This window comes from Salvelinus namaycush, chromosome 8 (genome assembly GCF_016432855.1).
Source record: "Salvelinus namaycush isolate Seneca chromosome 8, SaNama_1.0, whole genome shotgun sequence".
NCBI lineage: Eukaryota > Metazoa > Chordata > Actinopteri > Salmoniformes > Salmonidae > Salvelinus > Salvelinus namaycush.
The window spans coordinates 22,621,814-22,645,991 of NC_052314.1; the positions used below are offsets into that span (position 1 = coordinate 22,621,814).

At 41.6% G+C, this 24,178-nt stretch overlaps 1 protein-coding gene across 1 annotated transcript in view; it reads right to left on the reverse strand.

Annotated features, from left to right (window-relative positions):
- The window catches only part of LOC120052522 (tyrosine-protein kinase ABL2-like), a 39,157-nt gene extending 21,766 nt beyond the window's left edge, over positions 1-17,391 (reverse strand). The window contains exon 1 of the mRNA XM_038999484.1: positions 16,776-17,391. Coding sequence (XP_038855412.1) covers positions 16,776-16,977 — 202 coding nt within the window. The 5' untranslated portion in view covers positions 16,978-17,391. The remainder of the gene's footprint in view (positions 1-16,775) is intronic.
- Positions 17,392-24,178: the final 6,787 nt, after the last annotated feature.

The window sequence follows — 24,178 nt, forward strand, 5'->3', positions numbered from 1 at the left end:
TGGTTTTAGTTTTGTCTTGCCTTCACCTACTCAACATGGCATCTTATTGGCTGGTTTGCGTAGCTTGCTTACGAGGGAGGATGTTTCAGTTAGAATCGTCCCAGTGAACAAGCACCAAACCAGCGGTAAGTTGTTGGTTGCAAAGCACTGTACATCAAAAGTGATTTTTATACTCCCAAGTGATGATTTAAATGTACAATTTATCTAAATTTGTTTGTAAATGTTATTCGAACATCACACATAAGATGCAGTGTTTTTTGGAGAATATTGGTTGTGCATTTTGGTTGTAAAGAATTCCCGCCAGTACTAGCTAGCAACTTACTGTGTCTGGTGGGGGGGGTTCATATATTTTGTACAGTGCGTGAGTGCAGAGTTGGATGGTGAGCCGTGCATTGCATGACGTGCAATTTTGTGCTGTTCCTATCAGGTACATTGTTAAAGACATTATATTGTATATTGTAATTGTATTATTTTGGTAACTACAGCCCAGTGAACAAGCACCAAACCAGCGTGCGTGAGTGCAGAGTTGGATGGTGAGCCGTGCATTGCATGACGTGCAATTTTGTGCTGTTCCTATCAGAATAAATCTCCATGACTGGTGCTATACGTTGGAGTTCGTGTCGAGGATTGATTGTACACAACGCAAGAAGAGTACTGTTACACCTGCTCTTGTTTTGTTCAATGCAAAAACTTGAAGAGCACCCTTATTATGTAATGTGTGACGCTCATTGGTCCACTCACTTTGTAGAAACTGAAGTATGTGTCTGGGCCTGGCAGTAGTCTACAGTTGCGTTGCGCTAGGCTGTGTGACGCAGCAGAAGGGTGTGGTATAATTGGCATCATACACCACAAGGACAAGATCCAGCAGATCCCAGGAGAGGCCCAGCTTAGACAGCCAGACAGAGAGCATAGGGTTGGAGAGGGTCTTGCCCAATCGGATGGGGTGATATTCTTAGGGCCCAATAAAATCTGTGTTGCGGTAAAACACCGATGGAATCACAAAATTCAGACGGCATTTAAAACGGAATTCAACAATATTTAAAAAATGTATTGAACTTACTAGAAAAAGCATTAATTTGCCCAAGTTATTATATGACATGAACAAAATGCATTGGCGATTTGTATTTTCCTTCAACCTTCTGAAACGGCACAGGAATGCCTCTCTGTGTGTGTGGTGCGGTGCGCGCGTATGTCTACACTTTGTGTAGCCGTTAGCGATGATGCTAATGATAACCTTCTTCTGGTGGAGATGAAAAGGCTTTCCCAAAAACATTCTCAATTGAAATGTTAACTACAAAGTAGCCCCTGCCTACCTGGCAGAATAACATGATTATTTACATCAATCCAGTGGTCATTTGTTGTGCAAACTCTGCAATCACGAGTGCTACATAAACATGGTGAACCAAACAAAAGTCTCTTTCTGGTGCGCACTTGCATTAAAAGGATAACTACATCCCAAAATCCCAATTTTTTCTATTTTTCCCAGACCTCAAAAAGTGGTCTGCTGATGTCAGGGCTCAACTTTAACACTTGTCCGCTTGCCTGGGGGAAATAAAAAAAAATGTCTGAGAAGCAGATTAGATAGTGAGAGAGAAAGCGAGAGATAATTACACAGGAATACCTTGTGTTGGGGACAAGAAAAGGCCACTCTAAAATGTGCAGTTGGCACACAACACAATGCCACAGATGTCCAAAGTTGAGGGAGCATGCAATTGGCATGCTGACTGCAGGAATGTCCACCAGAGCCGGTGCCAGAAAATGTCATGTTCATTTCTCTACCACAAACCACCTCCAACATAGTTTTAGAGAATTTGGCAGCAGGTCGGTTAAGCGTTTTGCTGATGTCAACATTGTGAACAGAGTGCCCATTGGTGGCGTTGTGGTTATGTTATGGGCAGGCATAAGCTACGGGAAATGAACACAATTGCATTTTATCGATGGCAATTTGAACGCACAGAGATACCGTGGAGAGATCCTGAGGCCCATTATCATGCCATTCATCCACCGCCATCACCTCATGTTTCAGCATGATAATGCACTGCCCCATGTCGCAAGGATCTGTACACAATTCCTGAAAATGTCCATGTTCTTCCTTGGCCTGCATAGTCAGACATGTCACCCATTGAGCATGTTTGGGAAGCCCTGGATCGACGTGTATGACAGCGTGTTCCAGGTCCCGCCAATTATCTTCGCACAGCCATTGATGGTGGTCACACCAGATACTGACCGTTTTTCTGATACACGCCCCTACATTTCTTTTAAGGTATCTGTGACCAACAGATGCATATCTGTATTCCCAGTTATGTGGAATCCATAGATTAGGGCCTAATTTATTTATTTCAATTGACTGATTTCCTTTTATGAACTGTAACTCTGTAAAATCTTTGAAATGACTGCATGTTGCATTTATATTTTTGTTCAGTATAGACTCAAAACAGCGTAGCTGGACTGTTTATTTAACATGTATTAAATGTCATTGTCATGTCCCAAAATACATTTCCACCGGCACTCATGTATAACCACAACCATCATATTAACAGTTGATGCAGGTGCGCGCAGTTGATGATACCAATGGTGCATACACTGGTTGTAAAAGTGTCTCAAACGGTCAACATTGGCTAGAACTCCTCTATTCAATACTGACAATTTAATTCTGACAAAGTTCAAAAATATTCTTAGCTTAATTGACAAGTCACTACAATGCTGTCAAGATCTCCCCTGAACATTTCAACCTTAAACATCTTAGTTACCTACCTCGCAAACCTTAGCCATATGATCCCTGGGTCATTGAATGAGGGAATTATTTTATGAAGACATAAAAAGTACTTGGTTGTAACTAATGTTGCAGGGTGGCCAACCATCCGCCAGGAGAGTCCAGGAGAGCTACTGGGTGTGCAGGCTTTTGCTCCAGCCCTGCACGAACACACCACATTGTAGAAAATCAGCTGCTCAACAGGACCTTCATATAAGGTGACTCTGGTGTGGAGTCAAAAGTGGTTTAAGCATCGTTTTGGACTTAAATAGAACATCCAATTTCGTTGTTTTTCTGTGTCCTATATGTGTTTGAGAATGAAAACCTTAAAATTGTTTGAAAAACAGAAATCTGGAAAAACTAAAGAGAAAATGGAATTTGGGAAAAAACTAAATGGAATCAGGCAAAGAAATTCAGATTTTATAAAGGCCCGATATTTCAGATCTTCTTCCTATATAATCAACGTTCAACAGCATTACTGCAGGGGGAGGATCATTGTTCCTGAGAAACTATCCCAGTCAGTTTTTTCCTGGATTACAGCACCCCACAACACACAAAAAAAACAAGCTATGGGAGAGACGAGAGGAATCAAGACATTAACTAAATATATTTGATGGAGCCAAATGTTATCGAATAACCTATTTCACTCTGGTGAAGCTGTGGCACAAAAGAGATATACATTTGAAGTCAGAAGTTTACATACACCTTAGCCAAATACATTTAAACTCAGTTTTTCACAATTCCTGACATTTAATCCGAGTAAAAATTCCCCATCTTAGGTCAGTTAGGATAACCACTTTATTTTAAGAATGTGAAATGTCAGAATAATATTAGAAATAATTATTTATTTCAGCTTTTATTTCTTTCATCACATTCCCAGTGGGTCAGAAGTTTACACACACTCAATTAGTATTTGGTAGCATTGCCTTTAAATTCTTTAACTTGGGTCAAACGTTAGCCTTCCACAAGCTTCCCACAACAAGTTGGGTGAATTTTGGCCCATTCCTCCTGACAGAGCTGGTATAACTGAGTCAGGTTTGTAGGCCTCCTTGCTCGCACACGCTTTTTCAGTTCTGCCCACAAACTTTCTATAGGATTGAGGTCAGGGCTTTGTGATGGCCATTCCAATACCTTGTCTTTGTTGTCCTTAAGCCATTTTGCCACAACTTTGGAATTATGCTTGGGGTCATTCTCCATTTGGAAGACCCATTTGCGACCAAGCTTTAACTTCCTGACTGATGTCTTGAGATGTTGCTTCAATATATCCACATAATTTTCCTCCACATGATGCCATCTATTTTGTGAAGTGCACCAGTCCCTCCTGCAGCAAAGCACCCCCACAACATGATGCTGCCACCCCCGTGCTTCACCGTTGGGATGGTGTTCTTCGGCTTGCAAGCCTCCCCTTTTTTCCTCCAAACATAACGATGGTCATTATGGCCAAACAGTTCTATTTTTGTTTCATCAGACCAGAGGACATTTCTCCAAAAAGTACGATATTTGTCCCCATGTGCAGTTGCAAACCGTAGTCTGGCTTTTTATGGCGGTTTTGGAGCAGTGGCTTCTTCCTTGCTGAGCGGCCATTCAGGTTATATGTCGATATAGGACTTGTTTTACTGTGGATATAGAAAACCGGTACAACATTTCCTCCAGCATCTTCACAAGGTCCTTTGCTGTTGTTCTGGGATTGATTTGCACTTTCGCACCAAAGTGCGTTCATCTCTAGGAGACAGAACGCGTCTCCTTCCTGAGCGGTATGACGGCTGCGTGGTCCCATGGTGTTGATACTTGCGTAGTATTGTTTGTACAGATGAACGTGGTACCTTCAGGCTTTTGGAAATTGCTCCCAAGGATGAACCAGACTTGGAGGTCTACAATTTGTTGGGGTCTTGGCTGATTTCTTTTGATTTTCCCATGATGTCATGCAAAGAGGCACTGAGTTTGAAGGTAGCCTTGAAATACATCCACAGGTACACCTCCAATTGACTCAAATGATGTCAATTAGCCTATCAGAAGCTTCTAAAGCCATGACATCATTTTCTGGAATTTTCCAAGCTGTTTAAAGGCACAGTAAACTTAGTGTATGTAAACTTCTGACCCACTGGAATTATGATACACCGAATTCAAAGTGAAATAATCTGTCTAAACAATTGTTGGAAAGATTACTTGTGTCATGCAAAAAGTAGATGTCCTAACCGACTTGCCAAAACTATAGTTTGTTAATAAGAAATGTGTGGAGTGGTTTAAAAACGAATTTTAATGACTCCAACCTAAGTGTATGTAAAAGGCCTATCTTTGTGCTAAAACGAGCCTCGCTGTCTGTGCATCTTGTGATGGATTGTAAATCATGGAATGCAGAGCAACTCAGCTGTCCTCAGAACTGGATAACATTTTTGCCTCATCCTCCCCTCTTATTAGGCTACTATATGCGTTTTAGGTAGGTTGTACATAGCTAGAATAAAATGTTAATAGGCCTAGGCCAACTACGCATAATTTCTTCCATAAACTCAGCTGTAGTAGCCCAAGTTCTGTTCTGACTCATTTGATTTTTCCACCTTGGTATTGTTTGCTCAATTTCACTTCTTGTGGCCTAAAATATTTACTCAGACTTTCATAATTATTCCCATTTTAAAGCTGCAACTTAAGGACATTGAACACTATTAGAATAACTTTAATTTGTCTTAATGCTTTTATGATATTTCCGTTAGTAAGATTAGGCCTTTGGTTGTTCGGTTCGCAATGGTGAGGGATTTTTTTTACGGCCCTCGTATGCATGCATCATTTTTGTCTTATAATGCTTTGCTCATCTGTAAGGCTTGTTCAAATTTCTCATTCGATTTTTATATCTTGCTTTATTTTTTCTATCGCTCTCTCATTATTACCTTAGGACTCCCATGTTTTGGGGTTATTCAAAATCAACTTAGCCTAGAACTCCGTTTCATTCCTTCATTGTTTGATCCTGAAATAGAGTGGCAGGAGAAACCTAGCATGCATTAAACTGAGTGTCTTAATAGGCCAAGTCATATTCATATCAAATAGAGAGAAAATTATATTTTTTGGAGACTTTCTGACACCGGCCATATTCAGTCAACAGGCGTTGTACACACGCCACGTAGCTTTAGCTAACGAACCAGCCAGCTACCGTTCTGTAGTTAAATAATTTACAAAGTGCCAACAATGCCAGTGCTGGGAGCTAACCAACCAGGTTCAATGTTAGCTAGCTAACTTAGGCTCTAACTAGAAAAGCAAACAACTCTGGGAAACGAATAGTGTCCGCTAGAGAGCCAGCCAGCTAACGTTAGGGTCTCAGACCATGAGAAACAAGATTATGTGGTCTGATGAAACCTGAACGCCAAGCATCACATCTGGAGGAAACCTGGCACCATCCCTACGGTGAAGCATGGTGGTGGCAGCATCATGCTGTGGGGATGTTTTTCAGCGGCAGGGACTGGGAGACTAGTCAGGATCGCGGCAAAGATGAACAGAGCTAAGTACAGAGAGATCTTTGATGAAAACCTGCTCCAGAGTGCTCAGGATGTCAGACTGGGGCGAAGGGTCACCTTCTAACAGGACAACAACCCTAAGCACACAGCCAAGACAAAGCAAAAGTTGCTTCGGGACAAGTCTCTGAATGTCCTTGAGTGGCCCAGCCAGAGCCCGGACTTGAACCCGATCTAACATCTCTGGAAAGACCTGAAAATAGAGCAACGCTCCCCATCCAAACTGACAGAGCTTGAGAGGATCAGCAGAGAAAAATGTATTAAACTCCCCAAATACAGGTGTGCCAAGCTTGTAGCGTCATACCCAAGAATTTGAGGCTGTAATCACTGTAAAAGCTGCTTCAACAAAGTACTGAGTAAAGGGTCTGAACACATTTTTTTTTCTTAAGAAATCACATTTAAAATAAAATAAAACGTTTTTTGCTTTGTCATTATGGGGCATTGTATGTAGATTGATGAGGGAAAAAAATATTCTATGCATTTTAGAATAAGGCTGTAACGTAACAAAATGTGGAAAAATGGGTCTGAATACTTTCCGAATGCACTGTAATAGGGTTCCTTTGTGCTTTTTGTGACATTTCTGGGTTCATAACATACATTCTGGCGGGAGTGCATTTAGTCCTATGAATTATCTTCAATTGCAGTAGTTTGTCTTAGGTTGTAGGAGCAGGTATGAACATTTCTCCTCAATTTCTTCCTTTAGATCCGTTTCCCATTTTTTCCCTTACATGGTTCTGAACCATCAGGTAGAGTTTCAATCAACCCTTTATATAACTTGGCATCAACTTCTTTGGCGTAGAAGCTTCTTTCAGTATCAATCCATAATCATGGGGATCCTTCCATACTGGATGGGGAAGTTCATCTTGCTTTAGAGCCGTTGTGAGCATAAGTAACATAGGCTTTAGCAATTTGGGACGAAAGTGTCTATAAGATTCCACTAGGAATCCATCATTAAAAGGAGGTTTCCCATTTTGTAGATTGATGTCCTCCAACAATTCACCCGGGGTAATGTTTACATCCATATTCATTTTCTCTGGTTCACTTATAAAATGGCCTTAAAAACCTCACTAGGGTAGGGGGCAGCATTCTGAATTTTGGATGAAAAGCATGCCCAAAGTAAACTGCCTGCTACTCAGGTCCAGAAGCTAGGATATGCATATAATTGGTAGATTTGGATAGAACTCTAAAGTTTCTAAAACTATTAAAATTATGTCTGAGTATAACAGAACTGATATGGCAGGCGAAACCGAGGACAAACCATCCAAAGAAATATATTTTTCAGCCTACCACTGTTTCCAATGGCTGTCATGTTTATTATGAGGCAAAATCCTCCCAGATTGCAGATCCTAGGGCTTCCACTAGATGCCAACAGTCTTTAGAAAGAGTTTCAGGCTTGTTTTAGAAAAACTACATTCTAGCAAATTTTTCCAAAGTGGCTCCCATTTTGGCTGTAGTGTTTTCATGCACCTGAATGAGAGCGCGTTCTTTGTTGTTTATCTCCGGTAAAGACAATAACGATTCTCCGTCTTAAATTGTATAGTTTATTTACGTATTAGGGTACCTGAGGTTTGAATATAAACGTTGTTTGGAGAAGTTTATTGGTAACTTTTGGGATTCATTTTGTATGCATTTTGAAGGAGGGAAACCGGTGGATTATTGAATGAAGCGCACCAGCTAAACTGAGTTTTTGGGGATTTAAATTAGGACTTCATCAAACAAAATGACCATTTGTGATGTAGCTGGGACCTTTGAGTGCCAACAGAAGAAGATCTTCAAAAGGCATTTATTATATTGCTATTTCTAACTTTCGTGGCGCACCTGCCTGGTTGAAAAATGTTTTTCATGCTTTTGTATGCGGAACGCTGTCCTCAGATAATTGCATAGTGTGCTTTCGCCGTAAAGCCTTTTTGAAATCTGACACAGCGGCTGGATTAACAAGAAGTTAAACTTTATTTTGATGTATGACACTTGGATTTTCATGAATGTTAAATATTACTATTTCTGTCATTTGAATTTCGCGCTCTGCAATTTCACCGGATGTTGTCGAGGTGGGTCGCCTGCGGAACGCCTGTGCCAGAAAGGTTATTAAGAGCTTCTCAGACAACAGTTGGCCATACTTCATTATCTACACTTATTTGCAAAAACATGTCTGTGTTGAGATAAGGAGTTTATCTCCAAGTAAAAGTGTTGAATCTGAAATTTCTAGTCTTAATGAGGTTGACACAACAGCGTGGTGAGTTTTTCACCATGGCACTGTTCTGGAGAGACCAGAGAGAGCATTCTGTGTGATGTAGAGATGCAAGCCTAGAGATGATTACATCAGTTAGAAAGAAAAATGGTATACAGATATTGCATCACAGCCCAGACAAATTAGCCTGACAGGAACAAGTGGTACCTGTGGCAGAGAATATAACATTAATTTTAATAGACCGCATGATATTACGAAAATTGTACGGCAGTGTACAGAAGCCGCTGGTCTTCCATTAGACATTTGTTATATTTCTCCAAAGTTAGTGTAGCGTTGCCTAACTAGAATGAATCCCATAACTGCAACTGTAGGAAAGAGGACAGGTAGCCTTTAACTGAGCGACTGCTGGAATGACCATGAGGATTCAGGCCTGGCTGAAGAGGATTACACCGACTTCAGTGAGTCTCATGTTCCTGTGATGGTACACAGAGCTCGCTGAGATTACATTCCCATTGCTTCCATATGCAGGGCGTGGCCACCCAATCTGCCCAGCACAAGGCACAGTATCAAAAAGGCTTTTGATAGCATCTGAGTTAGCCACTCGGTGACTTGCAACATTCTCTTTGAATGGGGCAAATGATCCCAGTCCATTGAGAGAAATGGGCCCTCTCTGTGGCTGAGCTCCTTGGTCTCACCCCCGCTGCTCAACACAAGAGAGCATAGAGACAACCCTGGCAGCGCCACGAAGTGCCAGATTAATGCTGACTCTGGTGTGTGATTAAACCGGAGGGGAAGAAGATGGAAGACAGAGGATTATACCAGGCAAAAGCAGTGCTCAATTTCAACTCCACTAAAATGATACAAAGAGAGAGAACGAGAGAGAGAAAGATAAAGCAGACAAGTAGAGAGGGAATGAAAATTAAGTATTTGAGCTGAGCTTTGGGCACAGAGAGAACAGAGTCTCGGATGAGTGTGATGGTGGAAAGACTTAGAGTTGCTGAGGTAGAAGGGTGCAAGTCATATGCCTGAATCTCCAGATAAGCACTGATAGAGCAGTCAGCCATAACACAGGCCAAGTCCTGAAACCCAATCAACACCAAACAGCAGTCCAATAGACCAGTCCCTCCACATGGAAAACCAACAGTACCCTCATAACATTCATAGAGCATCAGGGAGGGAAATGAACACTTGCCAAACACCAAATGCGGGTAGATTTTGGCATTGGCGGTAAGGTTGGGCAGTATCCAGATTTTCATACCGTCCAAGCGATTTTTTTTGACGCACAAAACAATTTAGGCAACAGTGATCTTGATTCAGGAGGGGATTGAATGTCTCTGCTGTAACCAAGAAGCTTGATCTTGACATCTAGCCACTTAGCAAACCAAATGCATTGCTGTGGCCCTGAGCTGGATATAATTTGACACATGACATTTATTTTTTGTTATACTTAGCTATAAGCAGTGGCGTTGCACCCGCGGCCCCGACCCAAAAAACTATCCAAAGGCCAAAATGTAAAAGTTGGTCAAATTGACCAGAAAGGCTACTAAAGTGCAACTTTGTCCTCATGTTTCTTGGCTAGTTACATAGTTTTGTTCACATGCTCGGTTATTTTCAATATTAGTTAAGAGTTTACTGCAACTGTCTGCTGGTAGCGCAGACAGAGATGACCATCTCTGACAGACAAGGAGTTCTGTTACTACAGTAAAGGCCCACCTCTTAAAGGGGCAGCTGAACATTTGTGTTTCACCTAATGACTCATATTTGGGGGTAAATTGTGCTTGACTGAGCATAGAACAGTCCAAAAATCTTAGTAATTTACTGTAATTTCTTATCATTACAAGACTCAAATAACTGAATTGTGCTCCTAAATGTATTTGTGTGCTACTAAATAACTTATGTACTCCTTGTAAAAAATGTCAGCGTTAGAGTCCTGAACTAATAAAAATAAATAAGCCGTATCACTCAGCATTTTGTGGCAGGGCAGGCACTTTGTTGATTCTTGACGTTCAAGTTGTAGAACTTTTTCACTTTTGTTTCAAATTATTTATTTTAACATGGTTAAAAGACTTCGGTGACAAAAATGAAAGCATTGAGCAATATACTAAATGACTTCCTACTAGTAATACATTTATTGTTTTAGAAATATTACAAGGCATGCTCATCAGTTACTTGTGATTTCTGGTGTAATAATGCCAAAAACATATTTTGGCTGGTAAAACATCTGAGTGGCTGGTAGATTTTTGTATCTACCTGTTACAGTGGCTAATGGACCAAAAAGTTAATTTCCCACCATGTACAGCATGTTATATCTGAACCTATACTAAGTTTCACAAGAGAGTGAAGAGACAGTAAATAACTTGCCATTCTGTAGTGTAAACAAACTCAGTAACATGATATACCGGTAGGTGTGTGAGTATCAGAGCGCACGTGGGAGGTTTCGTCAGCATCTGCAACAGCAGCAATGAGTCGACTCAAATCACTTCCTTTCCTTTGCTTAATCCTGTGTTTAATGAGAGCAGAATGAGATATACTGGGAAGGACAGGGTCTGTGCATTGTTAATGCAGTCAAAAAGAACCAGGATTAAAATGCTGCCTTTAGTCTCCAGCCTCATGCTTTCACCAGTCAAGCACATGGAGAGAGAGGAAGGATGAATAATTCATGAAGCAACCAACCCAGAATATATATACACACACACACCCCACTGCCATAATCAATATGCTTTATTGAATGCAAAAGAATACACACCCTCTTAAACATGCAAATTAACACAACTGCCCTGCATCTATAGGACTGAAAATTATGAGACTGAGCTCCTTCTAGTGGCTGAAGGAAGCAACTCTGGGTGACATGCAAGGTAGGGCAGAGGACCCAGTCACCCAGATAAAGGGGGCAGTGGGTAGCCTAGTGGTTAGAGCGTTGGACTAGTAACCGAAAGGTTGCAAGATCGAATCCCCGAGCTGACAAGGTAAAAATGTCATTCTGCCCCTGAACAAGGCAGTTCCTAGGCCATCATTGAAAATAAGAATTTGTTCTTAAATGACTTGCCTAGTTACATAAAAGGAAAGGGGGATACCTAGTTCGTTGTACAACTGAATGCATTAAACTGAAAGTCAACAAAATACATTACGACATTAAGTTTAAATCTCACAGCCGCCTTAAACTATTTTCAGTACGGTGTGACTTATTTTGGTTGTTGGGGCCTTTGCAGATATAGAAAAGTGGATTTGACTAATCCAATTTGATCCCTAATGCAAAATCAGCTTAAATGTATCAGGGGTCATGGGCATGGGCAGATGTTGTTAAATACAGTGCATTCGCTAAGTATTCAGACCCCTTGGCTTTCTCCACATTTTGTTACATTACAGCCTTATTTTCAAATGGATTAAATTGTTTTGCCCCCCCCCCCCCTCAATCTACACACAATACCCGGTAATGACAAAGCAAAAACAGGTTTTTGGAATTTGCAAATGTAGATTTTTTGTTGTTGCTGAAATACAACATTTACACAACTATTCAGACCCTTTACTCAATACTTTGTTGAAACACCTTTGGCAGCGATTACAGCATCGAGTCTTCTTGGGTATGATGCTACAAGCTTGGCACACCTGTATTTGGGGAGTTTCTCCTATTCTCTGCAGATGCTCTCAAGCTCTATCGGATTGGATGGGGAGTGGCGCTGCACAGCTATTTTCAGTTCTCTCCAGAGATGTTCAATCGGGTTCAAGTCCGTGCTCTCGCCGGGCCACTCAAGGACATTCAGAGACTTGTCCCGAAGCCACTCCTGCTTTGTCTTGACTGTGTGCCTAGGGTTGCTGTCCTGTTGGAAGGTGACCCTTAGCCCCCAGTCTGAGGTCCTGAGCGCTCTGGAAAAGGTTTTCATCAAGGATCTTTGTACTTTGCTCTGTTCATCTTCCCTCGATCCTGAATAGTCTCCCAGTCCCTGCCGCTGAAAAACAACCCCACAACATGCGGCTGCCACCACCATGCTTCACCGTAGGGATGGTGCCAGGTTTCCTCCAGAAGTAACGCTTGGCATTCAGGCCAAAAAGAGTTTCATCTTGGTTTCATCAGACCACAAAATCTTGTTTCTCATGATCTGAGAGTCCTTTAGGTGCCCTTTGGCAAACTCAAAGCGGGCTGTCACGTGCTTTTTACTGAGGAGTGGCTTCAGTCTGGCCACTCTACCATAAAGGCCTGATTGGTGGAATGCTGCAGAGATTGTTTTCCTTCTGGAAGGTTCTCCCATCTCCAGAGAGGAACTCTGAAGCTCTGTCAAAGTGACCATCGGGTTCTTGGTCACCTCCCTGACCAAGGCCCTTCTCCCTGATTGCTCAGTTTGGCTGGGCGGCCAGCTCTAGGAAGGGTCTTGGTGGTTCCAAACTTCTTCCATTTAAGAATGATGGAGGCCACTGTGTTCTTGGAGATCTTCAATGCTGCAGAAATGTTTTGGTACCATTCCCTAGATCTGTGCCTCAACACAATCCTGTCTCGGAGTTCTACAGGCAATTCCTTCGACCTCATGGCTTGGTTTTTGCTCTGACAACTGTGGGACCTTACATAGACAGGTGTGTGCCTTTCCAAATCATGTCCAATCAATTGAATTTACCACATGTGGACTCCAATCAAGTTGTAGCATGATCAAAGGAAACAGGATACACCTGAGATCAAATTCAAGTCTCATAGCAAAGGGCCTGAATACTTAAGGAAATAAAATTCTAAAAACCTGTTTTGGCTTTGTCATTATGGGGTATTGTGTGTAAATTGATGAGGGGGGAAAAAACGACTGAATCCATTTTAGAACAAGGCTGGAAAGTAACAAAACGTGGAAAAAGTCAAGAGGTCTGAATACTTCCCAAATTCACTGTACATGTGGCCCATTTCCTAATCAAGTATATGAAACCTGCTCTCGACCTGGACCTGCTGAACGGTTTATGGGCTTGATAGCCAAATCATCACTTCTGTGAATTCTGCAAACGAGCGAGAGCCCAAAGCAAAGCCAAATAAGAGGCCATATTCCACACAAGCGCCATAAAAGTTCACTTGATCAGAAGAGCATTACGCTGAGTGAGCACTCTAAAGTCATGTGGTTAGGGGGAATGCAAGCCTTCTTGAGCTTCATATTTCCCTATCACAAAGATACCATTACCCTCAGCTTCAAATTGCAACGTAGGCTTTGGTGTTCATAACGCTGCAAAAAAACTTATTGTAAGGGCCGGAGACAATGAATAAATAATAAAGAAATACCAAAATGGCATTGTGGGCCAACAGGGACAAGCTGAGTCAACTTGCCTTGCCTGGGAAAGGGAGATGCAGAGGCCATTGATTCAGAAGAACTTGTGTCCGTCCCCACAGTGAATCACTTCCTTCAGGCAAAAATACATGTACACGTACTACACAAACCTCAAAAGGGTCACAGACTGAGGCATCCATCTCAAGTAGCCACGGTATCAAATGCAACATGATGTCATTGTACTTTCATTTGGGGAAACAATTGGCCTAGGCCTTTTACAACTGACAAACCATACAAAGGACTAACTGTTCAACACTAACCCCAAAACGGCTAAAGGAGGAGGGCAATTCCACAATAACAGAATGATGCAAAATGAATACAAAGTTCAACTTTTACAACTCTATGCACAAGGAGTACTTCATGTGTTTGTAAAATTTTCTGTGGTAATTTACTAGAAGAACAGTGGAGATGCAAAGATTGCTAACAGAATGATGGCACAGAAAGACAGTTTGTCTTACATTTTAAAGTAAAAGAAAATCTGGAGTCTAAGCATCACCGTGGAATTACCCAGGAAGAACCGCCAAATCATCTTGCGGACTAAAGAAAAGGAGGAAATGGGCTTTGTTGCAAAAATAATAACTTCCTTATAATCAGCCATGGTGACATAACTCAGCCAGATGTGAAGGGATCAAATCCTATGAATAGACAAAACCATGTTCGACAGATAGTGCTGACTTTACTCCCATGGCCCAATGGTTTCACAACACAATACTTTTACCCAACAGTGGCACTGCTAGGATAGAACTGCATCATATAGCCTAGGCTTAAATTAGAATTGCTCCTGCTCGGTCAAGGAGAGAGTTGCACAGACAAATGCTTTCATACTTCCATTATATTGTGAGGGTTTACAAGGTAATAGCCTTTCAACACTTGGCTATACATCCAGTTATAAAAAGGACACTTGGACATTTGAAAGTACAGACAGTGTGCACTTTGCAGGTTTGCGTTTCCAGCTGAAGAGGTTCATTGTGGAGATGTGACAGGTCTCACTTTACCCCTGTGCAGAGAGCTGAAAAAACAACTACTAGACGAGCCTTACACTCTCGCCATTCCCATCACATCTGATTCCATGCAAGACTGACTGAACTTCCCTTGGGTAAAGCAAAGCTCAACGGAAGCAGTAGAGACTGGATAGTTGTTGCAATTGTGGATGGATATACAGTATCTTCGTCAGACACAGAATAATAACATTCTCAACTTCTGTAACAATGCATCCCTAAATGGTCTTACAGAACTCGATAACATATACACAACGGCAATTACTTCTACAGTGGCTCAAAGCAGGACTTCGCTGACTAAATGTAATAGTTTCACCATAGGAAGATCCTTACTGATAGCCTTGACTAAATCCTTTGTGCCATTGACACATTGCAGGCCTAGATAGAGGCATAATGACTGTACGTACAGTACCAGTCAAAGGTTTGGACACCCATTCATTCAAGACTTTGACTTTTTACTATTTTCTACATTGTAGAATAATAGTGAAGAAAACAAAACTATGTAATAACACTTGGAATCATGTAGTCACCCAAAAAGTATTAAACAAATAAAAATATATTTTATATTTGAGAATCTTCAAAGTAGCCACCCTTTGCCTTGATGACAGCTTTGCACACTCTTGGCATTCTCTCAACCAGCTTCATGAGGTAGTCACCTGGAATGTATTTCAGTTAACAGGTGTGCCTGTTACCCCTGCCCAAATAAATGCTTCAGAGTTCAAGTAACAGACACATCAACATTAACTGTTCAGAGGAGACTGCGTGAATCTGGCCTTCATGGTCAAATTGCTGCAAAGCGATACGCCATCCCATCTGGTTTGCGCTTAGTGGGACTATCATTTGTTTTTCAACAGGACAATGACTCAGCACACCTCCAGGCTGTGTAAGGGTCATTCGACCAAGAAGGAGAGTGATGGAGTGCTGCATCAGATGACCTGGCCTCCACAATCACCCGACCTCAACCCAATTGAGATGGTTTGGGATGAGTTAGACCGCAGTGAAGGAAAAGCAGCCAACAAGTGCTCAGCATATGTGGAAACTTTCCTGGTGAAGCTGGTTTAGAGAATGCCAAGAGTGTGCAAAGCTGTCATCAAGGCAAATGGTGGCTATTTTGAATAATCAAAAATATATGTGGATTTTTTAAAAACACTTTTTTGGTTACTACATGATTCCATGTGTCATTTCATAGTTTTGATGCCTTCACTATTATTCTACAATGTAGAAAATAGTAAAAATTAAGAAAGACTCTAGAATGAGTGTGTAAACTTTTGACTGGTACTGTATATCTATCCAGTTTGACCCTCCTAGAACACCAATGTGAGTTTGCCACTGGGGCACTACTACTACATCACAAGGTTGAGCACAGTGAGTATTTTAGTACCTTAATTACAATCTATGAAAGTGAGTATCCTCAAGGAATATGTTGGATTATAGTTTGTTACACAAACATAATTCAAAGTTACTTTGCACAACAATTTTCTGTTGAGTGGGCTATGTTGTAAAATACCATACTTGAAAACCACTCCAGGCTGAAATGTGGTATTGTTGTGGCTGCAATAGTGAGTTAATGGAGTGGAATTGCCACTGCATCCCGGGTGGCAGAGATCATCGTTTAACAAGCATCTCGGACTCGGAGTCCAGGTCGCCATAGACGTGAACGGTCCTTTTTGTTCCTTGCAGCTGTTCCAGTCCTGAACCGTGTCCCCCCCCCCCCCCCCCATCCCTCTCTGTTGTCTCAGAATAACTAAACACAATCCACGTTCGTAGTAGCACTGACTAGCTACACTTACCTAGAAATCAAGAGAACTAGCAAACATAAGCTAACTAACGGTACAACTAGAGCTGTCACTGATGATAGCAAGTTCTTGTATTTCCGCTACGATGTCGTAGTCGGACACCGAGTTGACTAGCAGTAAACTAGTTAGCACGTTAGCTAACTAGCAAACACCCGCTAAATAAATCAGTTTGACTAACTAGCTACCGTTATTACTTGACATACCAGTTGATAAAATAAACAATTTTATAATACTATGTGTCTTCTCCTACCTGAATGCTGGGTGAATATATTAATTGCTGGGTCCGGCACGTTAACGGCAGCAACCCTGCCTGGTGCCGTTCCGGTACTGCTGACTTCCCGGGGTCTCCTCCCTGCACTTCCCCTGTTCCCCTTGCCCGGGTGTTGTTGCGGTGGTGGCGGTTGGAGTCCTGTTGAAGCCCCCTCACCGACGCGGCCTACCTGTTGTCCCATCCCCGCTGTTCGTTGTAAAGATGTTCGGGACGAAGCTAGCCAACCCTGCACACTCCTGGTTCACATCCCCCGACTGTGGAGCGGCCTGTTCCGAATAGTCTTCCTCGACACCCTTTTCTCCACCCGACGTCCTAGCTAGCTAGCTTATCTCGCTAACGTTAGCTCGATAGCTAGTATCGGTGAAACCCACCCACCTTGTCTCAAACAATAAAGCAAAAGTCACTGAAAACTCTCTACCAACGGTCCGTGGGATCTCGAGGCAGTAATGTTCAGTCCCCCACGTCCGAGTTTCTACGAAATATGGACCCTTCAGGGTTGTTTCGCCGTGCTCCGGCCACTGCGCGCCCCTTCTGCAGCCGCCATCTTTACCGCAGAATAGAGTTTACTATTTAGGAAGAGGATTTCACCACACTCCCCAGATCACATTGATCCATTACAAGTCCCCAACGTTACTAGGACCTCAGAGCCACGAGATGACGGACAGCCCGAGGACCAACCAATGATTATATACATCATTGATCCTCCACCCTATTGGAGAATGAGATTCCCTGGACCAACTATTACCATGGCACCCAGCATGTCATGCCTGCATGGTATCTTCTGTACACTGATGTGATTTCATGGACATTGATCACGACTGTGATTGAACTGAATACAGTTTAATTAACAAAAAACTTAGTGACAAGAAGCATTTGACAAAATCCATTCCAATTGCAATTGTCTTAACATTGTGAAATGTACAATATTCTATTTTTAAGGTTGGCCTACATCAAAAACCAAAACTGTGCTTTTGAAATAAAAAATACATAAGTCACAATTCTAACCCAGGATTTTGTGACAAAGACCAACAATAGACTCTTTCTCAAAGATTCATAGCTTAGTTTTGAAGCGGGCACCACCTGACAAACAATACCTAATGCACTGTAATGGTAATAACATCAAGCATATCTCAGAACACCCATTTTCACAGAAATGTTTTAACACCATAACTCCATAAATTGATCTCAAGAAAAATAGAGGAATGTCAATCTCTGTTAAAAAATATAGATATCTGAACAAAAGTATCACTCTGGAGTAAAACAAAAAGTAATGTTCTAAATGATCAGAAGACATCACGAAAAGCTAAAAGGTTGCAAGTGAGCTGTTGTCTCAAATGAAATAAAAAAACACTGAAATAGTCAAACAAATAGTAATTTCTAGTAAACAGCACAGAAATGTTCCCCAATTGAAATACAGCCAGGCTGAAGTAGCCTTGCAATAAAATCTCTCAATAGGATAAATATCAATGTACATTTTCCTCAGATAACACACAATTGTAAGCGGTTCAGTTTAGATAATTACTTATCTACTGAGTAAAATGGAAAATTATGGATCATTTGGGATTATCAATTGACAATGCATTGTCAGTGTGGGAATTCTGACATTTTACATTTCAGCGCCATCTGCTGGATGAGATTACAAATTTAAATCTCCAAAATCTTAAATGCCCCTTGATCCCCCCCCCCCCCCCCCCCCAAAAAAATACGTTACAGCCTTATTCTAAAATTAAATAAAACAATTTCGTCATCAATCTGCACACAATACCCCATAATGACAAAGCAAAATCGTTTTTTTTATAAATTTTTGCAAAAGTATTAAAAATAATAAACAGAAATGCCTTATTTACATAAGTATTCAGATCCTTTGCTATGAGACTCGAAATTGAGCTCAGGTGCATACTGTTTCCAATGATCATTCTTGAGATGTTTCTACAACTTGATTGGAGTCCACCTGTGGTAAATTCAATTGATTGGACATGTAATTTTTATATTTTTTGGACATGATTTGGAAAGGCACACACCTGTCTATATAAGGTCCCACAGTTGACAGTGCATGTCAAAGCAAAAACCAAGCCATGAGGTCGAAGGAATTCTCCGTAGAGCTCCGAGACGGGATTGTGGTGAGGCACAGATCTGGGGAAGGGTACCAAAAAATATCTGAGCATTGAAGGTCTCCAAGAACACAACAGCTCCATCATTCTTAAATGGAAGAAGTTTGGAACCACGAACACTCTTCCTAGAGCTGGCCGCCCGGCCAAACTGAGCAATCAGGGGGAAAGGGCCTTGGTCAGGGAGGTGACCAAGAACCTGATGGTCACTTTGACAGAGCTTCAGAGTTCCTCTGTGGAAATGGGAGAACCTTCCAGAAGGACAGCAATCTCTGCAGCATTCCACCAATCAGGCCTTTATGGTAGAGTGGCCAGATGGAAGCCACTCCTCAGCAAAAGGCACATGACAGCCCGCTTGGAGTTTGCCTAAAGGACTCTCAAAGGACAACATTTCTAAACACCTGTCATTTTGGGGTTTTGTGTGTATATTGATGGGGAAACAAATTAATTTAATCCATTTTAGAAGAAGGCTGTAACGTAACAAAATGTGGAAAAAGTCACGGGGTCTGAATACTTTCCGAATGCACTGTACACACATAGCAGTACCGTTAGCTATTTGGAACAGTACCTCACAATCTAAACCTGCCAAAACTACATATATTTTGGCACTAATCAAGTGAATACATATATACAGTACCAGTCAAAAGTTTGGACTGAAATGTATCGGTCATATTCAGAATTGTAACATTGGAGCATCCAGCTGCAACAGCAGTTTCCACCAATTCAAGCTCAGGTGTGGAATGAATTACTGATTTGTATAGAATCCCTTTCAATATTGCTTTTGAATAAATATGCATTCTTTATTAGCATTAAATTAATCTGATCTCTAGGGCACTGCATCGCAGTGCTAACTGCGCCACCAGAGTCTCTGGGTTCGCGCCCAGGCTCTGTCGCTGCCGGCCGCGACCGGGAGGTCCGTGGGGCGACGCACAATTGGGCTAGCGTCGTCCGGGTTAGGGAGGGTTTGGCCGGTAGGGATATCCTTGTCTCATCGCGCTCCAGCGACTCCTGTGGCGGGCCGGGCGCAATGCGCGCTAACCAAGGGGGCCAGGTGCACGGTGTTTCCTCCGACACATTGGTGCGGCTGGCTTCCGGGTTGGAGGCGCGCTGTGTTAAAGAAGCAGTGCGGCTTGGTTGGGTTGTGCTTCGGAGGACGCATGGCTTTCGACCTTCGTCTCTCCCGAGCCCGTACGGGAGTTGTAGCGATGAGACAAGATAGTAATTACTAGCGATTGGATACCACGAAAATTGGGGAGAAAAGGGGATAAAATTAAAAAATAAAAATAATAATAATAATAATAATAATAATCTGATCATGTGCATTAGGCTTCACATCTGACAAAACAATCATTCATAGTAACATTCATAGTAGTCCTACCAGTAATAACATTGCAAATAAAGCTACATTTTGTTGAATAATCCCTCAACATGATTGAAAACACCCTGGACCTGGACTGGTAGACACAAAATACAGAAACTGAACATGAAACACTCACAAACATTCTCTAACTAGATTATTTGCTAAATATATTACTGCATGTTTGAAAAGAGGTAAACTTTTAGGCAAAGCTGCCATTTCACGATTTACCATATTGGCCTTGAAAGTGCATTTGAAATGAAAGAGTATAGTAATTTCCCCCAGCTAAAAGGAATGGGAACTTTGATAAAACTAGAAAGGGCGCCAGCTAGCCTAGCGGTTAAGAGCACTGCCCCAGTAACCGAAAGGTTAATTCGGTGAAAAATCTGTCGATGTGCCCTTGAGCAAGGCACTTAACCATACTTGCTCATCTAAGTCACCCTAGATAAGAGCCTCTACTCAAGTATAAAGTAAATTATATACGAGGCAAAATTTTATATTTTCCAATATGTGCAGTGATGTTTTCCTCCTGAAGGGGGCAGTAGCGCTGTACATACTACTCCTGGGAGTAGAGGAAGATGATGACCCCCTGGCCGAGGAACAGAGCAGTCCACATGATCACGTTCCAAATTGGGCCTTTTCTCTGATCATGAAGAACGAAGTTGAACATCACAGACAGAAGTTGAAAAGGGGGAGAACAGCACAGTAAAGAAAATTATGAGAGAGCGGTTAAGATGTAGTGAAAAATATGCTACAACGGAGAAAAACCTTGTTATATTGTGCCAGGTGTATTGTAATGAAGGTGCCTTACTTCCGGAAGCACACGAAGAGGCAGAAGAGGACTGGGTATTGTTAGGGTTGCGAAAGTTCAACTGAGATAGGAACAGTAGCACACCTGAACTTGGTTAAAATAATTGTTTAATTCAAAAGTTAATAAATGGCAAATACAATTTCCGTATATACGGGTTCAATGTTTCATCACGCAGGATAAGACAGAGAACTGATTTGTTTCTGACAAAGATAGTATATTATACTCGTGACAGAGGTTAGTTCCCACTTCCGAGCCGGCCTGTCAGAGTAGAGACTGGGCGTGGTTTAGACTCACCCAGCCTATCGTTGATGTTGGCACATAAGCTGGTCCCAGCTTCTTTGCGCTTTCTGGTGTCCTTTCGCTGTTGCTGTGTAGATTATGCTCCCTCACCCCAGAGACTGGGGTCAGACAGTTTTATAACATTGTCTGAGATATCTGCACCTGTATACATTGTCCACTGTTCTCGCTCAAGGCTAACTACAGCTTCCCAGCACTCTTATCTGAGCTAACTGTTACTTCCAGCACACACACACAGACATCCAGGCGCCCAGGCCAACAGTTAGCTAATATTCAATCACATTTAATACAGTTACTAATCACGTTTATTATAGTATTCAATCACATATGATATAGTTGCTAATATTCAATCACGTGTGTTATAGTATTACTCAGAACCTCACATATGTTCTTCGTGTGTATAGCTTATCTGTTATTGTCCATTGTACACCACAGTCAGCAGTCTTATGATTCACCCCCTCCTGTGTCTCTCTAAGATTAGCACAGTCTCGGTCACACAGTACAGCTTCACACTACTGATACTTTGTTGCATACACACACATATTTCATACACACACACATTTCAGGCTGTGGCCTCATGGTTAGACAGAGCACTGGTAAGAGTAGAGAGTAATGGAAAATACAGGTTCACATGAGTCAGTAATTCAAACTTTAATGCATAAGAAGCCCTACTAGCTTATAGTTAGTTAAGCATGTCAAAAAACCTTATAAAACCCCACAGTAGAAAAAGCCAAAGCAGATAGCCAGGATGTACTCATGCACTACTGCAGACACAGTGAAGACCAAAAACATGCCTGCAGCCAGAAATGTCTTCTTTGACATCTGTCAGGTGGTGGAGTGGGGAAAGAACCTTGAGGATCGGCGTGGAGAAAATTAGATCAATTTCGGTTTATCAAAGTTGGTCAACTGGTTTACTTGTTTAAGGTTAGAGTTACAAAACAATGGGAGGGATATTTCCTAAATATTGTAAAAACAGAGTAACATTAATGCTAAGTGCAACAATAACGCAACACTCACCCTTAGGAATTCACAATATACATAGTAATACAGCCAGTCATTAACCACCACGTTCCAGGTGTGGTAGTAATTGTCAAAGGGTGTCGAGTTCCACCAATCCTGTGAAGCAAAATCTATATAAAAAAGAACAGTAAAGAAGATGGCCAGCTAAACTATATAAAATATCCAAATTCAGATATCTGTCCGTCCATGTCTGCTGAGGTGTCATTGAGGCAGTGTAGTGAGCACTGGCACTAGTGTCCTGCAGATCTGGTCAGTGATGGAGTAAATGAGTAATATGATCGAGGAAAGGTGTCTGCCAGTGTACCTTGTAAAACATCTCGACAGCAAACCATAGCATACCAGCAAATGCGTTGAGCCAGCAGTGCAGGAAGGCTAAGAAGAGAACCAGAACTCATAGAGAGAGGAAAACGCACAGAGATGACAAACATATGATTTCCTTTCTTCAATTCCTTAAACTATTGCTCTTGCAATATGGAGGTAGTTAACATAATTGTCCATACTGAATGACGCAGTACCCCAGGGGTTCCCAAACTTTTCACTCAGGCCCCCCTTCCAGCATTGGGGAACAACATCCCCCCCCGTTGTGTTCATGACACAAACCCCTCTTGTTGGCGGAGAGATAATTTTGCAGGTTTAATTCTATACATTTTGCCATGTTTAATGTGTTAATTTGATATTTCAGTGACTCGAACATTACTACAAAATCTATGGGCTAAAAAAACTAGCTAAAAAACGTTAGCTGACATGGGTTAGTTGATCTGGACATTTATGACAAGTCTATAAATAGCTCTCTAAGGTATGCAATGACTGACATGACAAGAAGAAAACTGATGATGCCCTACCCAATTTCGAAAGTGCACCTTGTGTATTCTACTATTACAACTTTCATGAAATGTGGGTTGAAAGCCAGACTGAGTTCCTCAACTAAAAAATTGTGTATTCCTCTGTCCAGTGTCTGTGTTCTTTTGCCCATCTTAATCTTTTATTTTTATTGGCCAGTCTGAGATATGGATTTTCTTTGCAACTCTGCCTAGAAGGACAGCATCCCGGAGTTGCCTCTTCACTGTTGACGTTAGACTGGTGTTTTGCGGGTACTATTTAATGAAGCTGCCAGTTGAGGACTTGTGAGGCATCTGTTTCTCAAACGAGACACTCTAATTCACTTGTCCTCTTGCTCAGTTGTTCACTGGGGCCTCCCACTCAACTTTCTATTCTGGTTAGAGACAGTTTGCGCTGTTCTGTGAAGGGAGTAGTACAAAGCGTTGTACGAGATCTTCAGTTTCTTGGCAATTTCCAGCATGGAATAGCCTTCATTTGTCAGAACAAGAATAGACTGACGAGTTTCAGAAGCAAGTTCTTTGTTTCTGGCCATTTTGAGCCTGTAATCAAACCGACAAATGCTGATGCTCCAGATACTCAACTAGTCTAAAGAAGGCCAGTTTTATTGCTTCTTTAATCAGAACAACAGTTTTCAGCTAACATAATTGCAAAAGGGTTTTCTAATGATCAATTAGCCTCTTAAAATGATAAACTTGGATTAGCTAACACAACGTGGCTTTGGAACACAGGAGTGATAGTTGCTGAGAATGGGCCTCTGTACGCCTATGTAGATATTCCATGGAAAATCAGCTGTTTCCAGCTACAATAGTCATTTACAACATTAACAATGTCTACACTGTATTTCTGATCAAGTTGATGTTATTTTAATGGACAAAAAATGTAAAAGAACAAGGACATTTCTAAGTGACCCCAAACTTTTGAACGGTAGTGTATTTCAACATTTTCTTTG